Source organism: Salvelinus fontinalis, unplaced genomic scaffold, assembly GCF_029448725.1.
Source record: "Salvelinus fontinalis isolate EN_2023a unplaced genomic scaffold, ASM2944872v1 scaffold_0005, whole genome shotgun sequence".
Taxonomy (NCBI): Eukaryota; Metazoa; Chordata; class Actinopteri; order Salmoniformes; family Salmonidae; genus Salvelinus; species Salvelinus fontinalis.
The window spans coordinates 1,047,770-1,072,769 of record NW_026600214.1 but is presented as its reverse complement, the minus strand read 5'-3'; the positions used below and the strand labels follow the sequence as shown (position 1 = coordinate 1,072,769).

The following is a 25,000-nucleotide window of genomic DNA, read 5'->3' as shown; positions in this document are numbered from 1 at the left end:
GTAACAACTGGCCAGACAGACCAGTCACTGTAACAACTGGCCAGACAGACCAGTCACAGTAACAACTGGCCAGACAGACCAGTCACAGTAACAACTGGCCAGACAGACCAGTCACAGTAACAACTGGCCAGACAGACCAGTCACAGTAACAACTGACCAGACCAGTCACAGTAACAACTGGCCAGACAGACCAGTCACAGTAACAACTGACCAGACAGACCAGTCACAGTAACAACTGACCAGACAGACCAGTCACAGTAACAACTGGCCAGACAGACCAGTCACTGTAACAACTGGCCAGACAGACCAGTCACAGTAACAACTGGCCAGACAGACCAGTCACTGTAACAACTGGCCAGACAGACCAGTCACAGCAACAACTGGCCAGACAGACCAGTCACTGTAACAACTGGCCAGACAGACCAGTCACAGTAACAACTGGCCAGACAGACCAGTCACAGTAACAACTGGCCAGACAGACCAGTCACAGTAACAACTGGCCAGACAGACCAGTCACAGTAACAACTGGCCAGACAGACCAGTCACAGTAACAACTGGCCAGACAGACCAGTCACAGTAACAACTGGCCAGACAGACCAGTCACTGTAACAACTGGCCAGACAGACCAGTCACAGTAACAACTGGCCAGACAGACCAGTCACAGTAACAACTGGCCAGACAGACTGCAGTTAAAAGCTACTTTGCTGCTCCGTGCCTCATTCAAATGATATTTTATTTCTCTTGTGGATTTTTATTCCTTCATTACTACTGGTGTGTAGTTGACATTTGGCGCCATCTACAGGTGAAACATTATGTTTATAACTAGGGAATTAAATTAATCTTAGCCCACTAGTCGGAGACCAGTCAATTTTAGACCGGCTAGTTGAACATTTGCCAAACTATCCCGATGGCTAGTGACATTTTTTATTTTCTAACATGGCATGGCATCAGAACGTCACCCGGGCTAGTGTACATGGTGGTTAACCAGCCGAGCTGGGCCAGCACCCTAAAGCCTTCAGTCCCATCCCTGTAGGAGGACCAGACGCCGCTCCACATCGCGTCCCGTCTGGGGAAGACAGAGATCGTCCAGCTGTTATTGCAGCACATGGCTCATCCTGACGCCTCCACCACTAATGGATACAGTCCTCTACACATCGCTGCCAGGGAGGGACAGGTAGAGACCACCGCTGTGTTGTTGGAGGCTGGGGCTTCACACTCACTGGCTACCAAGGTAGGATATACACACACACACACACACACACACACACACACACACACACACACACACACACACACACACACACACACACACACACACACACACACACACACACACACACACACACACACACACACACACACACACAGAGACATAACTATATATATAGATATACTCACACAGAGCTGTATCTGCCTCCTCTACATGTATCTTCCCCCCTAACAGAAAGGATTCACTCCTCTCCATGTATCAGCCAAGTATGGAAGCCTGGAGGTGGCAAAACTCCTCCTGCAGCGCAAAGCTCTGCCTGACGACGCCGGCAAGGTATTATCATAGACACACAGCAACTAGAACTGGTGTTATTACAGAAATACAGCAAGTAGAAGTGGTGTTATTACAGAAATACAGCAAGTAGAAGTGGTCTTCTTACAGAAATACAGAAAGTAGAATTGGTGTTATCACAGAAATACAGCAAGTAGAACTGGTGTTACTACAGAAATACAATAACTATAACTGGTGTTAAGACAGAAATACAATAACTATAACTATTGTCATCACAGAAATACAATAACTATAATTAGTGTTAGCATAGAAATCGATTATAGAAGGAGAGAGGGAAGACAGAATAGGTAGAGAGAGAAAAAGAGAGGGAGAGATGACACAGAGAAGGAGAGAGGGAAGACAGAATAGCTAGAGAGAGAAAAAGAGAGGGAGAGATGACACAGAGAAGGAGAGAGGGAAGACAGAATAGCTAGAGAGAGAAAAAGAGAGGGAGAGATGACACAGAGAAGGAGAGAGAAGACAGAATAGCTAGAGAGAGAAGAAGAGAGGGAGAGATGACACAGAGAAGGAGAGAGAAGACAGAATAGCTAGAGAGAGAAGAAGGAGAGAGATGACACAGAGAAGTAGAGGGAAGACAGAATAGCTAGAGAGAGAAAAAGAGAGAGGGAGATGAAGGGATGAGTAATGAAGTGTATCTCTCCTCCAGAACGGTCTGACTCCGCTGCACGTTGCAGCTCACTATGACAACCAGCAGGTGGCGCTGCTGCTGCTGGACAAAGGGGCGTCGCCCCACGCCACCGCCAAGGTGAGAAAACAACACAAACCCTGGAAGGGGAAAGACTTTCAAATGTTTCACCATGGAAAATAACAACTTGGTTTTTTTTTAACGGACATGTTTAGATAGTACCTGCTTGTTGCACTCTGGGTCCTGTTCAGTGGGTCCCGGGTCCCGGGTCCACTCTGGGTCCTGTTCAGTGGGTCCCGGGTCCACTCTGGGTCCTGTTCAGTGGGTCCCGGGTCCCGGGTCCACTCTGGGTCCTGTTCAGTGGGTCCCGGGTCCACTCTGGGTCCTGTTCAGTGGGGACGTTTTTATACGGAAAACTATTAAAAACCTTTTGTGGAAGAAGACTAAAACAAATGTTTATTTTTGACCAAGTTCAGATAGAACCTCCCTGTTTCACTCTATTACACATCATTACAGAACTATTTCAACTACGTCCGTGGATGAACTGGCAACATGTCCCCTATATAACACTACTGTTAACCCATAATACTATCCCCTATATAACACTACTGTTAACTATCCCCTATATAACACTACTGTTAACCCATAATACTATCCCCTATATAACACTACTGTTAACCTATAATACTATCCCCTATATAACACTACTGTTAACTATCCCCTATATAACACTACTGTTAACTATCCCCTATATAACACTACTGTTAACTATCCCCTATATAACACTACTGTTAACCCATAATACTATCCCCTATATAACACTACTGTTAACCTATAATACTATCCCCTATATAACACTACTGTTAACTATCCCCTATATAACACTACTGTTAACTGTCCCCTATATAACACTACTGTTAACCCATAATACTATCCCCTATATAACACTACTGTTAACTATCCCCTATATAACACTACTGTTAACCCATAATACTGTCCCCTATATAACACTACTGTTAACCCATAATACTATCCCCTATATAACACTACTGTTAACTATCCCCTATATAACACTACTGTTAACTATCCCCTATATAACACTACTGTTAACCCATAATACTATCCCCTATATAACTCTACTGTTAACTCTCCCCTATATAACACTACTGTTAACCCATAATACTATCCCCTATACAACACTACTGTTGACCCATAATACTATCCCCTATATAACACTACTGTTAACTATCCCCTATATAACACTACTGTTAACCCATAATACTATCCCCTATATAACACTACTGTTAACCCATAATACTATCCCCTATATAACACTACTGTTAACTATCCCCTATATAACACTACTGTTAACCCATAATACTATCCCCTATATAACACTACTGTTAACCCATAATACTATCCCCTATATAACACTACTGTTAACCCATAATACTATCCCCTATATAACACTACTGTTAACTATCCCCTATATAACACTACTGTTAACCCATAATACTGTCCCCTATATAACACTACTGTTAACTATCCCCTATATAACACTACTGTTAACTATCCCCTATATAACACTACTGTTAACTATCCCCTATATAACACTACTGTTAACCCATGATACTATCCCCTATATAACACTACTGTTAACCCATGATACTATCCCCTATATAACACTACTGTTAACTATCTCCTATATAACACTACTGTTAACTATCTCCTATATAACACTACTGTTAACTATCCCCTATATAACACTACTGTTAACCCATAATACTATCCCCTATATAATACTACTGTTAACTATCCCCTATATAACACTACTGTTAACCCATAATACTATCCCCTATATAACACTACTGTTAAACCATAATACTATCCCCTATATAACACTACTGTTAACCCATAATACTATCCCCTATATAACACTACTGTTAACTATCCCCTATATAACACTACTGTTAACCCATAATACTATCACCTATATAACACTACTGTTAACCCATGTCACTATCCCCTATATAACACTACTGTTAACCCATGATACTATCCCCTATATAACACTACTGTTACCTATCTCCTATATAACACTACTGTTAATTATCCCCTATATAACACTACTGTTAACCCATAATACTATCCCCTATATAACACTGCTGTTAACTACTCCCCTATATAACACTACTGTTAACCCATAATACTATCCCATATATAACACTACTGTTGACCCATAATACTGTCCCCTATATAACACTACTGTTGACCCATAATACTGTCCCCTATATAACACTACTGTTAACCCATAATACTGTCCCCTATATAACACTACTGTTAACCCATAATACTATCACCTATATAACACTACTGTTAACCCAAAATACTATCCCCTATATAACACTACTGTTAACCAGGACCCATAATACTATCCCCTATATAACACTACTGTTGACCCATAATACTGTCCCCTATATAACACTACTGTTAACCCATAATACTATCCCCTATATAACACTACTGTAACCCATAATACTATCCCCTATATAACACTACTGTTGACCCATAATACTGTCCCCTATATAACACTACTGTTAACCCATAATACTGTCCCCTATATAACACTACTGTTAACCCATAATACTATCACCTATATAACACTACTGTTAACCCAAAATACTGTCCCCTATATAACACTACTGTTAACCAGGACCCATAATACTATCCCCTATATAACACTACTGTTGACCCGTAATACTGTCCCCTATATAACACTACTGTTAACCCATAATACTATCCCCTATATAACACTACTGTTAACCAGGACCCATAATACTATCCCCTATATAACACTACTGTTGACCCGTAATACTGTCCCCTATATAACACTACTGTTAACCCATAATACTATCCCCTATATAACACTACTGTTAACTATCCCCTATATAACACTACTGTTAACCCATAATACTATCCCCTATATAACACTACTGTTAACCCATAATACTATCACCTATATAACACTACTGTTAACTATCCCCTATATAACACTACTGTTAACCCATAATACTATCCCCTATATGACACTACTGTTAACTATCCCCTATATAACACTACTGTTAACCCATAATACTATCCCCTATATAATACTATTGTTAACTAACCCCTATATAATACTACTGTTAACCCATAATACTATCCCCTATATAACACTACTGTTAACCCATAATACTATCCCTTATATAACACTACTGTCAACCCATAATAATATCCCCTATATAACACTACTGTTAACCCATAATACTATCCCCTATATAACACTACTGTTAACTATCCCCTATATAACACTACTGTTAACCCATAATACTATCCCCTATATAACACTACTGTTACCTATCCCCTATATAACACTACTGTTAACTATCCCCTATATAACACTACTGTTAACCCATAATACTATCCCCTATATAACACTACTGTTAACCCATAATACTATCCCCTATATAACACTACTGTTAACTATCCCCTATATAACACTACTGTTAACTATCCCCTATATAACTCTACTGTTAACCCATAATACTATCCCCTATACAACACTACTGTTAACTATCCCCTATATAACACTACTGTTAACTATCCCCTATATAACCCTACTGTTAACTACCCCCTATATAACACTACTGTTAACTATCCCCTATATAACACTACTGTTAACTATCCCCTATATAACACTACTGTTAACTATCCCCTATATAACACTACTGTTAACCCATAATACTATCCCCTATATAACACTACTGTTAACTATCCCCTATATAACACTACTGTTAACTATCCCCTATATAACACTACTGTTAACTATCCCCTATATAACACTACTGTTAACTTTCCCCTATATAACACTACTGTTAACCCATAATACTATCCCCTATATAACACTACTGTTGACCCATAATACTATCCCCTATATAACACTACTGTTAACTATCCCCCATATAACACTACTGTTAACCCATAATACTATCCCCTGTATATCACTACTGTTGACTATCCCCTATATAACACTACTGTTAACTATCCCCTATATAACACTACTGTTAACTATCCCCTATATAACACTACTGTTGACCCATAATACTGTCCCCTATATAACACTACTGTTAACTATCCCCTATATAACACTACTGTTTCTATCCCCTATATAACACTACTGTTAACTATCCCCTATATAACACTACTGTTAACTATCCCCTATATAACACTACTGTTAACTATCCCCTATATAACACTACTGTTAACTATCCCCTATATAACACTACTGTTAACTATCCCCTATATAACACTACTGTTAACTATCCCCTATATAACACTACTGTTAACCCATAATACTATCCCCTATATAACACTACTGTTAACCCATAATACTATCCCCTATATAACACTACTGTTAACCCATACTACTATCCCCTATATAACACTACTGTTAACTATCCCCTATATAACACTACTGTTAACTATCCGCTATATAACACTACTGTTAACCCATAATACTATCCCCTATATAACACTACTGTTAACCCATAATACTATCCCCTATATAACACTACTGTTGACCCATAATACTGTCCCCTATATAACACTACTGTTAACCCAAAATACTATCCCCTATATAACACTACTGTTAACCAGGACCCATAATACTATCCCCTATATAACACTACTGTTGACCCATAATACTGTCCCCTATATAACACTACTGTTAACCCATAATACTATCCCCTATATAACACTACTGTTAACTATCCCCTATATAACACTACTGTTAACCCATAATACTATCCCCTATATAACACTACTGTTAACCCATAATACTATCACCTATATAACACTACTGTTAACTATCCCCTATATAACACTACTGTTAACCCATAATACTATCCCCTATATAACACTACTGTTAACCCATAATACTATCCCCTATATAACACTACTGTTAACTATCCCCTATATGACACTACTGTTAACTATCCCCTATATAACACTACTGTTAACTATCCCCTATATAACACTACTGTTAACCCATAATACTATCCCCTATATAACACTACTGTTAACTATCCCCTATATAACACTACTGTTATCTATCCCCTATATAACACTACTGTTAACCCATAATACTATTCCCTATATAACACTACTGTTAACCCATAATACTATCCCCTATATAACACTACTGTTAACCCATAATACTATCCCCTATATAACACTACTGTTAACTATCCCCTATATAACACTACTGTTAACTATCCCCTATATAACTCTACTGTTAACCCATAATACTATCCCCTATACAACACTACTGTTAACTATCCCCTATATAACACTACTGTTAACTATCCCCTATATAACACTACTGTTAACCCATAATACTATCCCCAATATAACTCTACTGTTAACCCATAATACTATCCCCTATATAACACTAATGTTAACCCATGATACTATCCCCTATATAACACTACTGTTAACTATCTCCTATATAACACTACTGTTAACTATCCCCTATATAACACTACTGTTAACCCATAATACTATTCCCTATATAATACTACTGTTAACTATCCCCTATATAACACTACTGTTAACCCATAATACTATCCCCTATATAACACTACTGTTAACCCATAATACTATCCCCTATATAACACTACTGTTAACCCATAATACTATCCCCTATATAACACTACTGTTAACTATCCCCTATATAACACTACTGTTAACCCATAATACTATCCCCTATATAACACTACTGTTAACCCATGTCACTATCCCCTATATAACACTACTGTTAACCCATGATACTATCCCCTATATAACACTACTGTTACCTATCTCCTATATAACACTACTGTTAACTATCCCCTATATAACACTACTGTTAACCCATAATACTATCCCCTATATAACACTACTGTTAACTATCCCCTATATAACACTACTGTTAACCCATAATACTATCCCCTATATAACACTACTGTTAACTATCCCCTATATAACACTACTGTTAACCCATACTACTATCCCCTATATAACACTACTGTTAACTATCCCCTATATAACACTACTGTTAACTATCCCCTATATAACACTACTGTTAACTATCCCCTATATAACACTACTGTTAACCCATAATACTATCCCCTATATAACACTACTGTTAACCCATGATACTATCCCCTATATAACACTACTGTTAACCCATAATACTGTCCCCTATATAACACTACTGTTAACTATCCCCTATATAACACTACTGTTAACCCATAATACTATCCCCTATATAACACTACTGTTGACTATCCCCTATATAACACTACTGTTAACTATCCCCTATATAACACTACTGTTAACTATCCCCTATATAACACTACTGTTAACCCATAATACTATCCCCTATATACCACTACTGTTAACTATCCCCTATATAACACTACTGTTAACCCATAATACTATCCCCTATATAACACTACTGTTAACTATCCCCTATATAACACTACTGTTAACTATCCCCTATATAACACTACTGTTAACTATCCCCTATATAACACTACTGTTAACTATCCCCTATATAACACTACTGTTAACTATCCCCTATATAACACTACTGTTAACCCATAATACAATCCCCTATATAACACTACTGTTGACTATCCCCTATATAACACTACTGTTAACTATCCCCTATATAACACTACTGTTAACTATCCCCTATATAACACTACTGTTTACCCATAATACTATCCCCTATATAACACTACTGTTGACCCATAATACTGTCCCCTATATAACACTACTGTTAACTATCCCCTATATAACACTACTGTTAACTATCCCCTATATAACACTACTGTTAACTATCCCCTATATAACACTACTGTTAACTATCCCCTATATAACACTACTGTTAACTATCCCCCATATAACACTACTGTTAACTATCCCCTATATAACACTACTGTTAACCCATAATACTATCCCCTATATAACACTACTGTTAACCCATAATACTATCCCCTATATAACACTACTGTTGACCCATAATACTGTCCCCTATATAACACTACTGTTAACCCATAATACTGTCCCCTATATAACACTACTGTTAACCCATAATACTATCACCTATATAACACTACTGTTAACCCAAAATACTATCCCCTATATAACACTACTGTTAACCAGGACCCATAATACTATCCCCTATATAACACTACTGTTGACCCATAATACTGTCCCCTATATAACACTACTGTTAACCCATAATACTATCCCCTATATAACACTACTGTTAATCCATAATACTATCCCCTATATAACACTACTGTTGACCCATAATACTGTCCCCTGTATAACACTACTGTTAACCCATAATACTATCCCCTATATAACACTACTGTTAACCCATAATACTATCCCCTATATAACACTACTGTTAACTATCCCCTATATAACACTACTGTTAACCCATAATACTATCCCCTATATAACACTACTGTTAACCCATGTCACTATCCCCTATATAACACTACTGTTAACCCATGATACTATCCCCTATATAACACTACTGTTACCTATCTCCTATATAACACTACTGTTAACTATCCCCTATATAACACTACTGTTAACCCATAATACTATCCCCTATATAACACTACTGTTAACTATCCCCTATATAACACTACTGTTAACCCATAATACTATCCCCTATATAACACTACTGTTAACTATCCCCTATATAACACTACTGTTAACCCATACTACTATCCCCTATATAACACTACTGTTAACTATCCCCTATATAACACTACTGTTAACTATCCCCTGTATAACACTACTGTTAACTATCCCCTATATAACACTACTGTTAACCCATAATACTATCCCCTATATAACACTACTGTTAACCCATAATACTATCCCCTATATAACACTACTGTTAACCCATAATACTATCCCCTATATAACACTACTGTTAACCCATAATACTGTCCCCTATATAACACTACTGTTAACTATCCCCTATATAACACTACTGTTAACCCATAATACTATCCCCTATATAACACTACTGTTGACTATCCCCTATATAACACTACTGTTAACTATCCCCTATATAATACTACTGTTAACTATCCCCTATATAACACTACTGTTAACCCATAATACTATCCCCTATATACCACTACTGTTAACTATCCCCTATATAACACTACTGTTAACCCATAATACTATCCCCTATATAACACTACTGTTAACTATCCCCTATATAACACTACTGTTAACTATCCCCTATATAACACTACTGTTAACCCATAATACTATCCCCTATATACCACTACTGTTAACTATCCCCTATATAACACTACTGTTAACCCATAATACTATCCCCTATATAACACTACTGTTAACTATCCCCTATATAACACTACTGTTAACTATCCCCTATATAACACTACTGTTAACTATCCCCTATATAACACTACTGTTAACTATCCCCTATATAACACTACTGTTAACTATCCCCTATATAACACTACTGTTAACCCATAATACTATCCCCTATATAACACTACTGTTGACTATCCCCTATATAACACTACTGTTAACTATCCCCTATATAACACTACTGTTAACTATCCCCTATATAACACGACTGTTTACCCATAATACTATCCCCTATATAACACTACTGTTGACCCATAATACTGTCCCCTATATAACACTACTGTTAACTATCCCCTATATAACACTACTGTTAACTATCCCCTATATAACACTACTGTTAACTATCCCCTATATAACACTACTGTTAACTATCCCCTATATAACACTACTGTTAACTATCCCCTATATAACACTACTGTTAAATATCCCCTATATAACACTACTGTTAACTATCCCCTATATAACACTACTGTTAACCCATAATACTATCCCCTATATAACACTACTGTTAACCCATAATACTATCCCCTATATAACACTACTGTTGACCCATAATACTGTCCCCTATATAACACTACTGTTAACCCATAATACTGTCCCCTATATAACACTACTGTTAACCCATAATACTATCACCTATATAACACTACTGTTAACCCAAAATACTATCCCCTATATAACACTACTGTTAACCAGGACCCATAATACTATCCCCTATATAACACTACTGTTGACCCATAATACTGTCCCCTATATAACACTACTGTTAACCCATAATACTATCCCCTATATAACACTACTGTTAATCCATAATACTATCCCCTATATAACACTACTGTTGACCCATAATACTGTCCCCTGTATAACACTACTGTTAACCCATAATACTGTCCCCTATATAACACTACTGTTAACCCATAATACTATCACCTATATAACACTACTGTTAACCCATAATACTATCCCCTATATAACACTACTGTTAACCCATAATACTATCCCCTATATAACACTACTGTTAACCCAAAATACTATCCTCTATATAACACTACTGTTAACCAGGACCCATAATACTATCCCCTATATAACACTACTGTTGACCCATAATACTGTCCCCTATATAACACTACTGTTCACCCATAATACTATCCCCTATATAACACTACTGTTAACTATCCCCTATATAACACTACTGTTAACCCATAATACTATCCCCTATATAACACTACTGTTAACCCATAATACTATCACCTATATAACACTACTGTTAACTATCCCCTATATAACACTACTGTTAACCCATAATACTATCCCCTATATAACACTACTGTTAACTATCCCCTATATAACACTACTGTTAACCCATAATACTATCCCCTATATAACACTACTGTTAACTATCCCCTATATACCACTACTGTTAACTATCCCCTATATAACACTACTGTTAACTATCCCCTATATAACACTACTGTTAACCCATAATACTATCCCCTATATAACACTACTGTTAACTATCCCCTATATAACACTACTGTTAACTATCCCCTATATAACACTACTGTTAACCCATAATACTATCCCCTATATAACACTACTGTTAACTATCCCCTATATAACACTACTGTTAACCCATAATACTATCCCCTATATAACACTACTGTTAACTATCCCCTATATAACACTACTGTTAACCCATAATACTATCCCCTATATAACACTACTGTTACCTATCCCCTATATAACTCTACTGTTAACCCATAATACTATCCCCTATATAACACTACTGTTAACTATCCCCTATATAACACTACTGTTATCTATCCCCTATATAACACTACTGTTAACTATCCCCTATATAACACTACTGTTAACTATCCCCTATATAACACTACTGTTAACTATCCCCTATATAACACTACTGTTAACCCATAATACTATCCCCTATATAACACTACTGTTAACTATCCCCTATATAACACTACTGTTAACTATCCCCTATATAACACTACTGTTAACCCATAATACTATCCCCTATATAACACTACTGTTACCTATCCCCTATATAACACTACTGTTAACTATCCCCAATATAACACTACTGTTAACTATCCCCTATATAACACTACTGTTAACCCATAATACTATCCCCTATATAACACTACTGTTAACCCATAATACTATCCCCTATATAACACTACTGTTAACCCATAATACTATCCCCTATATAACACTACTGTTAACCCATAATACTATCCCCTATATAACACTACTGTTAACTATCCCCTATATAACACTACTGTTAACTATCCCCTATATAACTCTACTGTTAACCCATAATACTATCCCCTATACAACACTACTGTTAACTATCCCCTATATAACACTACTGTTAACTATCCCGTATATAACACTACTGTTAACTATCCCCTATATAACACTACTGTTAACTATCCCCTATATAACACTACTGTTAACTATCCCCTATATAACACTACTGTTAACTATCCCCTATATAACACTACTGTTAACTATCACCTATATAACACTACTGTTAACTATCCCCTATATAACACTACTGTTAACTATCCCCTATATAACACTACTGTTAACTATCCCCTATATAACACTACTGTTAACTATCCCCTATATAACACTACTGTTAACCCATAATACTATCCCCTATATAACACTACTGTTGACTATCCCCTATACAACACTACTGTTAACTATCCCCTATATAACACTACTGTTAACTATCCCCTATATAACACTACTGTTGACCCATAATACTGTCCCCTATATAACACTACTGTTAACTATCCCCTATATAACACTACTGTTAACCCATAATACTATCCCCTATATAACACTACTGTTAACTATCCCCTATATAACACTACTGTTAACTATCCCCTATATAACACTACTGTTAACTATCCCCTTAATAACACTACTGTTAACTATCCCCTATATAACACTACTGTTAACTATCCCCTATATAACACTACTGTTAACTATCCCCTATATAACACTACTGTTAACCCATAATACTATCCCCTATATAACACTACTGTTGACCCATAATACTGTCCCCTATATAACACTACTGTTAACCCAAAATACTATCCCCTATATAACACTACTGTTAACCAGGACCCATAATACTATCCCCTATATAACACTACTGTTGACCCATAATACTGTCCCCTATATAACACTACTGTTAACCCATAATACTATCCCCTATATAACACTACTGTTGACCCATAATACTGTCCCCTATATAACACTACTGTTAACCCAAAATACTATCCCCTATATAACACTACTGTTAACCAGGACCCATAATACTATCCCCTATATAACACTACTGTTGACCCATAATACTATCCCCTATATAACACTACTGTTGACCCATAATACTGTCCCCTATATAACACTACTGTTAACCCATAATACTATCCCCTATATAACACCACTGTTAACTATCCCCTATATAACACTACTGTTAACCCATAATACTATCCCCTATATAACACTACTGTTAACCCATAATACTATCACCTATATAACACTACTGTTAACTATCCCCTATATAACACTACTGTTAACCCATAATACTATCCCCTATATAACACTACTGTTAACCCATAATACTATCCCCTATATAACACTACTGTTAACTATCCCCTATATAACACTACTGTTATCCCATAATACTATCCCCTATATAACACTACTGTTAACCCATAATACTGTCCCCTATATAACACTACTGTTAACCCATAATACTATCCCCTATATAACTCTACTGTTAACCCATAATACTATCCCCTATATAACACTACTGTTGACCCATAATACTGTCCCCTATATAACACTACTGTTACCTATCCCCTATATAACACTACTGTTACCTATCCCCTATATAACACTACTGTTAACTATCCCCTATATAACACTACTGTTAACTATCCCCTATATAACACTACTGTTAACCCATAATACTATCCCCTATATAACACTACTGTTACCTATCCCCTATATAACACTACTGTTAACCCATAATACTATCCCCTATATAACAATACTGTTAACTATCCCCTATATAACACTACTGTTAACTATCCCCTATATAACACTACTGTTAACTATCCCCTATATAACACTACTGTTAACTATCCCCTATATAACACTACTGTTAACCCATAATACTATCCCCTATATAACACTACTGTTAACCCATAATACTATCCCCTATATAACACTACTGTTGACCCATAATACTGTCCCCTATATAACACTACTGTTAACCCATAATACTATCCCCTATATAACACTACTGTTAACCAGGACCCATAATACTGTCCCCTATATAACACTACTGTTGACCCATAATACTGTCCCCTATATAACACTACTGTTAACCCATAATACTATCCCCTATATAACACTACTGTTAACCCATATTACTATCCCCTATATAACACTACTGTTAACTATCCCCTATATAGCACTACTGTTAACTATCCCCTATATAACACTACTGTTAACTATCCCCTATATAACACTACTGTTAACCAAGACCCATAATACTATCCCCTATATAACACTACTGTTAACCCATAATACTATCCCCTATATAACACTACTGTTAACTATCCCCTATATAACACTACTGTTAACTATCCCCTATATAACACTACTGTTAACCAGGACCCATAATACTATCCCCTATATAACACTACTGTTAACTATCCCCTATATAACACTACTGTTAACTATCCCCTATATAACACTACTGTTAACTATCCCCTATATAACACTACTGTTAACCCATAATACTATCCCCTATATAACACTACTGTTAACTATCCCCTATATAACACTACTGTTAACTATCCCCTATATAACACTACTGTTAACCCATAATACTGTCCCCTATATAACACTACTGTTACCTATCCCCTATATAACACTACTGTTACCTATCCCCTATATAACACTACTGTTAACTATCCCCTATATAACACTACTGTTAACCCATAATACTGTCCCCTATATAACACTACTGTTACCTATCCCCTATATAACACTACTGTTAACTATCCCCTATATAACACTACTGTTAACCCATAATACTATCCCCTATATAACACTACTGTTACCTATCCCCTATATAACTCTACTGTTAACTATCCCCTATATAACACTACTGTTAACCCATAATACTATCCCCTATATAACACTACTGTTAACTATCCCCTATATAACACTACTGTTAACTATCCCCTATATAACACTACTGTTAACCTATCCCCTATATAACACTACTGTTAACTATCCCCTATATAACACTACTGTTAACTATCCCCTATATAACACTACTGTTAACCCATAATACTATCCCCTATATAACACTACTGTTAACCCATAATACTGTCCCCTATATAACACTACTGTTACCTATCCCCTATATAACACTACTGTTACCTATCCCCTATATAACACTACTGTTACCTATCCCCTATATAACACTACTGTTAACTATCCCCTATATAACACTACTGTTAACCCATAATACTATCCCCTATATAACACTACTGTTACCTATCCCCTATATAACTCTACTGTTAACTATCCCCTATATAACACTACTGTTAACCCATAATACTATCCCCTATATAACACTACTGTTAACTATTTCCTATATAACACTACTGTTAACCCATAATACTATCCCCTATATAACACTACTGTTAACCCATAATACTATCCCCTATATAACACTACTGTTAACCTATCCCCTATATAACACTACTGTTAACTATCCCCTATATAACACTACTGTTAACTATCCCCTATATAACACTACTGTTAACTATCCCCTATATAACACTACTGTTAACCCATAATACTATCCCCTATATAACAATACTGTTAACTATCCCCTATATAACACTACTGTTAACTATCCCCTATATAACACTACTGTTACCTATCCCCTATATAACACTACTGTTAACTATCCCCTATATAACACTACTGTTAACTATCCCCTATATAACACTACTGTTAACTATCCCCTATATAACACAACTGTTAACCCATAATACTATCCCCTATATAACACTACTGTTAACTATCCCCAATATAACACTACTGTTAACTATCTCCTATATAACACTACTGTTAACCCATAATACTATCCCCTATATAACACTACTGTTGACCCATAATTCTATCTCCTATATAACACTACTGTTAACCCATAATTCTATCTCCTATATAACACTACTGTTGACCAGGACCCATTAAAATATATCATATTTACTGAACTCCTATCTTCTCTGATGATATTTCAAATTAACACTGACATATTCCTCCTACCCATAATCCTCTTTGCTCTCAGAACGGATACACCCCACTCCACATCGCGGCCAAGAAGAACCAGACGTCCATCGCCTCGTCTCTGCTGCAGTACGGAGCGGAGACCAACGTCCTAACCAAACAGGGGGTCACCCCTCTACACTTGGCCTCACAGGAGGGGCACAGTGATATGACCAGCCTGCTGCTGGGCAAGGGGGCACACGTCAACACTCCCACTAAGGTAGGGGGGACAGAGACTCACACAAACACACACTTAACAGAGTTCTTGCACACATCCAAAAATGCCCTCTTTGGCGTACACAATACCTTCTCTCTCCAACTCTCCTTCTCTCTCTCCCTCCCATCTCTCTCTCCCATACACAATACTTTCTCATCCATCTCTCTCTACCCCCTCTATCTCGCTCTTCCTCCCATCTCTCTCTCCAACTCTCCTTCTCTCTCTCCCTCCCATCTCTCTCCAACTCTCCTCTCTCTCCCTCCCATCTCTCTCTCCAACTCTCCTTCTCTCTCTCCCTCCCATCTCTCTCTCCAACTCTCCTTCTCTCTCTCCCTCCCATCTCTCTCTCCAACTCTCCTTCTCTCGTTCTCTCCCATCTCTCTCTCCAACTCTCCTTCTCTCTCTCCCTCTCATCTCTCCCTCTCTCTCCCCCTCCATCTCTCTCTCCAACTCTCCTTCTCTCTCTCCCTCCTATCTCTCTCTCCAACTCTCCTTCTCTCTCTCCCTCCCATCTCTCTCTCCAACTCTCCTTCTCTCTCTCCCTCCAACTCTCCCTCTCTCTCCCCCTCCATCTCTCTCTCCAACTCTCCTTCTCTCTCCCTCCCATCTCTCTCTCCAACTCTCCTTCTCTCTCCCTCCAACTCTCCCTCTCTCTCTTCCTCCGTCTCTCTCTCCAACTCTCCCTCTCTCCCCCTCCATCTCTCTCTCCAACTCCCACTCTCTCTCACCCTCCATCTCTCTCTCTAACTCTCCCTCTCTCTCCCCCTCCATCTCTCTCTCCCCCTCCATCTCTTTCTCCAACTCTCCCTCCCTCTCTCTCTCCCCCTCCATCTCTCTCTCCAACTCTGTCTCTCTCTCCATCTCTCCCTCTGTATCTCTGTCTCTCTCCTCTCTCTAAATTTCTCTCTCTCTGTATCTGTATCTCTCTCTCCATCTCTCAGAGTGGTCTGACACCCCTCCACCTCACGGCCCAGGAGGACAGAGTGAATGCAGCAGAAGTTCTGGCCAAACGTGATGCTAACCTGGACCAGCAAACCAAGGTACACACACACACACACACACACACACACACACACACACACACACACACACACACACACACACACACACACACACACACACACACACACACACACACACACACACACACACACACACACACACTCTCTCTTTTTTCTAAGATCTTTCTCTCATCTTCCTCAGCTCGGCTACACTCCTCTCATAGTTGCCTGTCACTATGGAAACGTAAAGATGGTCAACTTCCTCTTGCAGCAGGGCGCCGGTGTCAACGCCAAAACCAAGGTACCAGAGTTTAATATTAGGATGGGTATGGTACCAGGGTTTAACATTAGGATGGGTAAGGTACCAGAGTTTAATATTAGAACGGGTAAGGTACCAGAGTTTAATATTGGAACGGGTAAGGTACCAGAGTTTAATATTACAACGGGTAAGGTACCAGAGTTTAATATTGGAACGGGTAAGGTACCAGAGTTTAATATTACAACGGGTAAGGTACCAGAGTTTAATATTAGGATGGGTAAGGTACCAGAGTTTAATATTACAACGGGTAAGGTACCAGAGTTTAATATTAGAACGGGTAAGGTACCAGAGTTTAACATTAGAACGGGTAAGGTACCAGAGTTTAATATTGGAACAGGTAAGGTACCAGAGTTTAATATTAGAATGGGTACGATACCAGAGTGTAATATTAGAACGGGTAAGGTACCAGAGTTTAATATTGGAACGGGTAAGGTACCAGAGTTTAATATTAGAATGGGTAAGGTACCAGAGTTTAATATTGGTACGGGGAAGGTACCAGAGTTTAATATTAGAACGGGTAAGGTACCAGAGTTTAATATTAGAATGGGTAAGGTACCAGAGTTTAATATTGGTACGGGGAAGGTACCAGAGTTTAATATTAGAACGGGTAAGGTACCAGAGTTTAATATTGGAATGGGTAAGGTACCAGAGTTTAATATTGGAACGGGTAAGGTACCAGTGTTTAATATTGGAACGGGTAAGTTACCAGAGTTTAATATTAGAACTTGTAAGGTACCAGAGTTTAATACTGGAATGGGTAAGGTACCAGAGTTTAGTATTAGAACGGGTAAGGTACCAGAGTTTAGTATTGAAACGGGTAAGGTACCAGAGTTTAATATTGGAACGGGTAAGGTACCAGAGTTTAATATTGGAACGGGTAAGTTACCAGAGTTTAATATTAGAACTTGTAAGGTACCACAGTTTAATTTTAGAACGGGTAAGGTACCAGAGTTGAATATTAGAATGGGTATGGTACCAGAGTTTAATATTAGAACGGGTAAGGTACCAGAGTTTAATATTAGGACGGGTAAGGTACCGCTCCAGTAGCAGACTGTCAGTTAGTGACAGTTGGTAACTGTTAGGATTTAAATATTTAAAACCCATCTCTCGTGTTCTCGTTCCCTCTGTTTTCTATGTCAGTGTGTGTAATGTGTGTAATGTGTGTGTGTGTAATGTGTGTAATGTGTGTGTGTGTATAATATGTATGTATAATGTGTGTTTGATGTCAATATTTAAAACTCAACTGTCTGTGCCTCCAGAACGGTTACACACCACTTCACCAGGCAGCGCAGCAGGGACACACACACATCATCAACGTCCTGTTACAGCACGGAGCGACACCCAACACTACCACTGTGGTAAGAACACACACACACACACACACACACACACACACACACACACACACACACACACACACACACACACACACACACACACACACACACACACACACACACACACACACACACACACACACACACACACACACACACACACACACACACATTGTTTGATTCTCTCTCTCCCTTCTCTCCTTCCTTCCTTCCTTCCTTCCTTCCTTCTCTCTCTCTCTCTCCCTCCCCCTCTCTCTCTCACACTCTCCCTCTCTCGCTCTTCCTCTCTTGCGTTTTCACACTCTCTCGTTCTCTCTCCCTCCCCCCTCTCTCTCACACTCCCTCTCCTTTCCCCCTCTCACTTGCTTTCTCACACTCTCTCTCCCTCATTATCCCCCCTCTCCCTCCCCCCTCTCTCTCACACTCTCTCTCCCTCATTATCCCCCCCTCTCTCTACCCCTCTCTCTCTCTTTCTCTCTCTCGGTCAGAATGGGAACACTGCTCTGTCCATTGCCAGGCGTCTGGGTTACATATCTGTCGTTGACACTCTGAAGGTCGTCACAGAAGAGGTCATCACCACGACAACGGTACGTGACCCCCGTGATGCTTCCAGGTAGAAGTTACCCCTAACCACAGATCAGCTTACCCCTTCTCATATCCTAACCTTAACCATTTAGCAGGGACAATGTCAAACTGACGACAGATCAGTGTGTAGGGATCAACACGGTTCTCTGTCTGTCACAACAGTACCAGTTTGTTTCCGTCCATTACTTCACACTTTCACAACAACAACAAACCCAGAATATCATTGATATTATTTCTATGGTTACAACCCTCTGGTTCTAATGGGCTGAATCCTTGTTCTCTTTTTCCTTTGTCCCTGGTCGTGATTGGTTGGTGCTGACAGACGGTGACATCAGAGAAACACAAGATGAATGTTCCGGAAACCATGACGGAGATACTGGACGTGTCGGATGAGGAGGGTGAGTTCCTTTAAGATTACATATAAATAAATACTGGGATTGAGACAGACAATAGGCTTTACAGAAAACACACTTTTTTAGAGGGGTAAAGGTCCTGTGTGTAGCTGGTGTAGAGAGTCAGGCGCAGGACAGCAGATAGGAGTAATCAATGTACTTTACTCAAAGTATACAAAATACAAAGCAATATAGCGAGCCCACAAAAGCAGACCGATGTACAAAGAACAATCACTCACAAACAAAACATGGGGAACAGAGGGTTAAATAATAAACAAGTATTTGGGTGAGTGAAGCCAGGTGTGATAAGACAAAGACAAAACAAATGGAAAATGAAAAGTGGATCGGCGGTGGCTAGAAGGCCGGTGACGTTGACCGCCGAACGTCGACCCGAACAAGGAGAGGGACCGACTTCGGCAGAAGTCGTGACAAGAGGAGAACCCTAACAGAGGTAATATATAAATACAACTGAAATAAATCTCAAGAAAGCAGCAGGTAATTCACAGCAAAGGAGGGTGAATTACAACACGTTAAGATCCATGTTACTGTAGTCTGAGACTGGTGATGGAATTCTACCAGTTCTGTCCACTGGATTTTGACCTGTCCACTGGATTTTGACCCCCTCTTGGTAAGAGGATATCCTCGCCGGTGAAAACAAGGAAGTTGCCTTCCCTTGCTAGTACTATTAAGCCAGTGAAATAATCCTTTAAAAAAAAAAAAGTATTGTTTTTTTATTGTCTTTAAAAAAATAATATATTGTTATACTTGTCGGTGTAACCTAATACATTATCCCAGTTTGTATTCATTCCCTTATCAGCTAATAGAACATGTTTTGGTCACAGAGAGGTTCTATAATTTCACAATAACCTGTAATCACTAGTTATTAATTCTAAACAAAATACCTCTGTAGATTCTCGAGGTTTCTTGTTGTCTTCTCATTTGTTGTGAAAGCAAAATAAGCTATCCTTTTAGTTCGCAATATCTCCAAGTTAAATAATCATCATTTATAATTCAATATTATGCCCTGGTAAATATTCCTGTTAGTTGCCAGTGTAAGCTACAACCGTATCCTGGTTTGATATGCTGCTTCAATGTATTCTCTCCCATATCAGCTAAATATAGAATGTCATCATTTTTTATGTCACAGAGAACAAAATGCACATAGCTATGTGTTCTAGAATAACATGATCACTTCTATAATACATTCTGCGGCGATTCTATAGCATTGTGTTCTAGAATAACATCACATCTATAATACATTCTGGGGGGATTCTATATCTATGTGTTCTAGAATAACATCACTTCTATAATACATGCTGGGGGGATTCTATAGCTATGTGTTCTAGAATAACATGATCACTTCTATAATACATTCTGGGGGGATTCTATATATATGTGTTCTAGAATAACATCACTTCTAAAATACATTCTGGGGGGATTCTATAGCTATGTGTTCTAGAATAACATTCTCACTTCTATAATACATTCTGGGGGGATTCTATATCTATGTGTTCTAGAATAACATGATCATTTCTATAATACATTCTGGGGGGATTCTATAGCTATGTGTTCTAGAATAACATTCTCACTTCTATAATACATTCTGGGGGGATTCTATATCTATGTGTTCTAGAATAACATCACTTCTATAATACATTCTGGGGGGATTCTATAGCTATGTGTTCTAGAATAACATGATCACTTCTATAATACATTCTGTGGGGATTCTATAGCATTGTGTTCTAGAATAACATCACATCTATAATACATTCTGGGGGGATTCTATATCTATGTGTTCTAGAATAACATGATCACTTCTATAATACATTATGGGGGGATTCTATATATATGTGTTCTAGAATAACATCACTTCTATAATACATTCTGGGGGGATTCTATATCTATGTGTTCTAGAATAACATCACATCTATAATACATTCTGGGGGGATTCTATATATATGTGTTCTAGAATAACATCACTTCTATAATACATTCTGTGGGGATTCTATAGCATTGTGTTCTAGAATAACATCACATCTATAATACATTCTGGGGGGATTCTATATCTATGTGTTCTAGAATAACATCACATCTATAATACATTCTGGGGGGATTCTATATATATGTGTTCTAGAATAACATCACTTCTATAATACATTCTGGGGGGATTCTATAGCTATGTGTTCTAGAATAACATCACTTCTATAATACATTCTGGGGGGATTCTATAGCTATGTGTTCTAGAATAACATCACTTCTATAATACATTCTATGGGGATTCTATAGCTATGTGTTCTAAAATAACATGATCACATCTATAATACATTATGGGGGGATTCTATAGCTATGTGTTCTAGAATAACATCACTTCTATAATACATTCTGGGGGGATTCTATAGCTATGTGTTCTAGAATAACATCACTTCTATAATACATTCTGGGGGGGATTCTATAGCTATGTGTTCTAGAATAACATTCTCACTTCTAAAATTCATTCTGGGGGGATTCTATAGCTATGTGTTCTAGAATAACATCACTTCTATGATACATTCTGGGGGGGATTCTATAGCTATGTGTTCTAGAATAACATTCTCACTTCTAAAATACATTCTGGGGGGATTCTATAGCTATGTGTTCTAGAATAACATTCTCACTTCTAAAATACATTCTGGGGGGATTCTATAGCTATGTGTTCTAGAATAACATTCTCACTTCTAAAATACATTCTGGGGGGATTCTATAGCTATGTGTTCTAGAATAACATTCTCACTTCTAAAATACATTCTGGGGGGGATTCTATAGCTATGTGTTCTAGAATAACATCACTTCTGTAATACATTCTGGGGGGATTCTATAGCTATGTGTTCTAGAATAACATCACTTCTAAAATACATTCTGGGGGGATTCTATAGCTATGTGTTCTAGAATAACATCACTTCTACAATACATTCTGGGGGGATTCTATAGCTATGTGTTCTAGAATAACATCACTTCTACAATACATTCTGGGGGGGATTCTATAGCTATGTGTTCTAGAATAACATTCTCACTTCTAAAATACATTCTGGGGGGATTCTATAGCTATGTGTTCTAGAATAACATCACTTCTACAATACATTCTGGGGGGATTCTATAGCTATGTGTTCTAGAATAACATCACTTCTATAATACATTCTGGGGGGATTCTATAGCTATGTGTTCTAGAATAACATCACTTCTATAATACATTCTGGGGGGATACTATAGCTATGTGTTCTAGAATAACATCACTTCTATAATACATTCTGGGGGGATTCTATAGCTATGTGTTCTAGAATAACATCACTTCTATAATACATTCTGGGGGGATTATATAGCTATGTGTTCTAGAATAACATCACTTCTATAATACATTCTGGGGGGATTCTATAGCTATGTGTTCTAGAATAACATCACTTCTATAATACATTCTGGGGGGATTCTATAGCTATGTGTTCTAGAATAACATCACTTCTATAATACATTCTGGGGGGATTATATAGCTATGTGTTCTAGAATAACATCACTTCTATAATACATTCTGGGGGGATTCTATAGCTATGTGTTCTAGAATAACATCACTTCTATAATACATTCTGGGGGGATTCTATAGCTATGTGTTCTAGAATAACATCACTTCTATAATACATTCTGGGGGGATTCTATAGCTATGTGTTCTAGAATAACATTCTCACTTCTATAATACATTCTGGGGGGATTTCTACCAGGCTACACTGTTGTTTGGTTCATGGTTTGAATAGTCACTGAGATTATATTTGGTTATCGATGCAAAATAGGTAACTTTGACGAATAGCCTGTATAGCCTATAGATCAGATCAAGGAACCGAGCGACAACACTGCCCCCACGACAGCAGAAGTAATGATAGTGTCTAAACATTCAGCTATTAAAAAAGTAAGTTAAATGCCCGGAAAGTATTACAAGGAGTCCCCCCTTTGACAATATTGCAACACTCTTGCTTCTGCGTAGAGTTTATAGTAAACTTTACAGTATATATTTATTAATAACAGCCTGAGGAGAAT

At 37.8% G+C, this 25,000-nt stretch overlaps 1 protein-coding gene across 1 annotated transcript in view; it reads left to right on the top strand.

The window, feature by feature from the left end:
- The window catches only part of LOC129841974 (ankyrin-2-like), a 256,273-nt gene that overhangs the window by 129,388 nt on the left and 101,885 nt on the right, over window positions 1–25,000 (top strand). Inside the window, exons 15-23 of the mRNA XM_055910338.1 lie at window positions 1,034–1,231; window positions 1,445–1,543; window positions 2,208–2,306; window positions 17,113–17,310; window positions 18,249–18,347; window positions 18,511–18,609; window positions 19,887–19,985; window positions 20,453–20,551; window positions 20,872–20,947. Of these exons, the coding sequence (XP_055766313.1) occupies window positions 1,034–1,231; window positions 1,445–1,543; window positions 2,208–2,306; window positions 17,113–17,310; window positions 18,249–18,347; window positions 18,511–18,609; window positions 19,887–19,985; window positions 20,453–20,551; window positions 20,872–20,947 (1,066 nt within the window). The remainder of the gene's footprint in view (window positions 1–1,033; window positions 1,232–1,444; window positions 1,544–2,207; window positions 2,307–17,112; window positions 17,311–18,248; window positions 18,348–18,510; window positions 18,610–19,886; window positions 19,986–20,452; window positions 20,552–20,871; window positions 20,948–25,000) is intronic.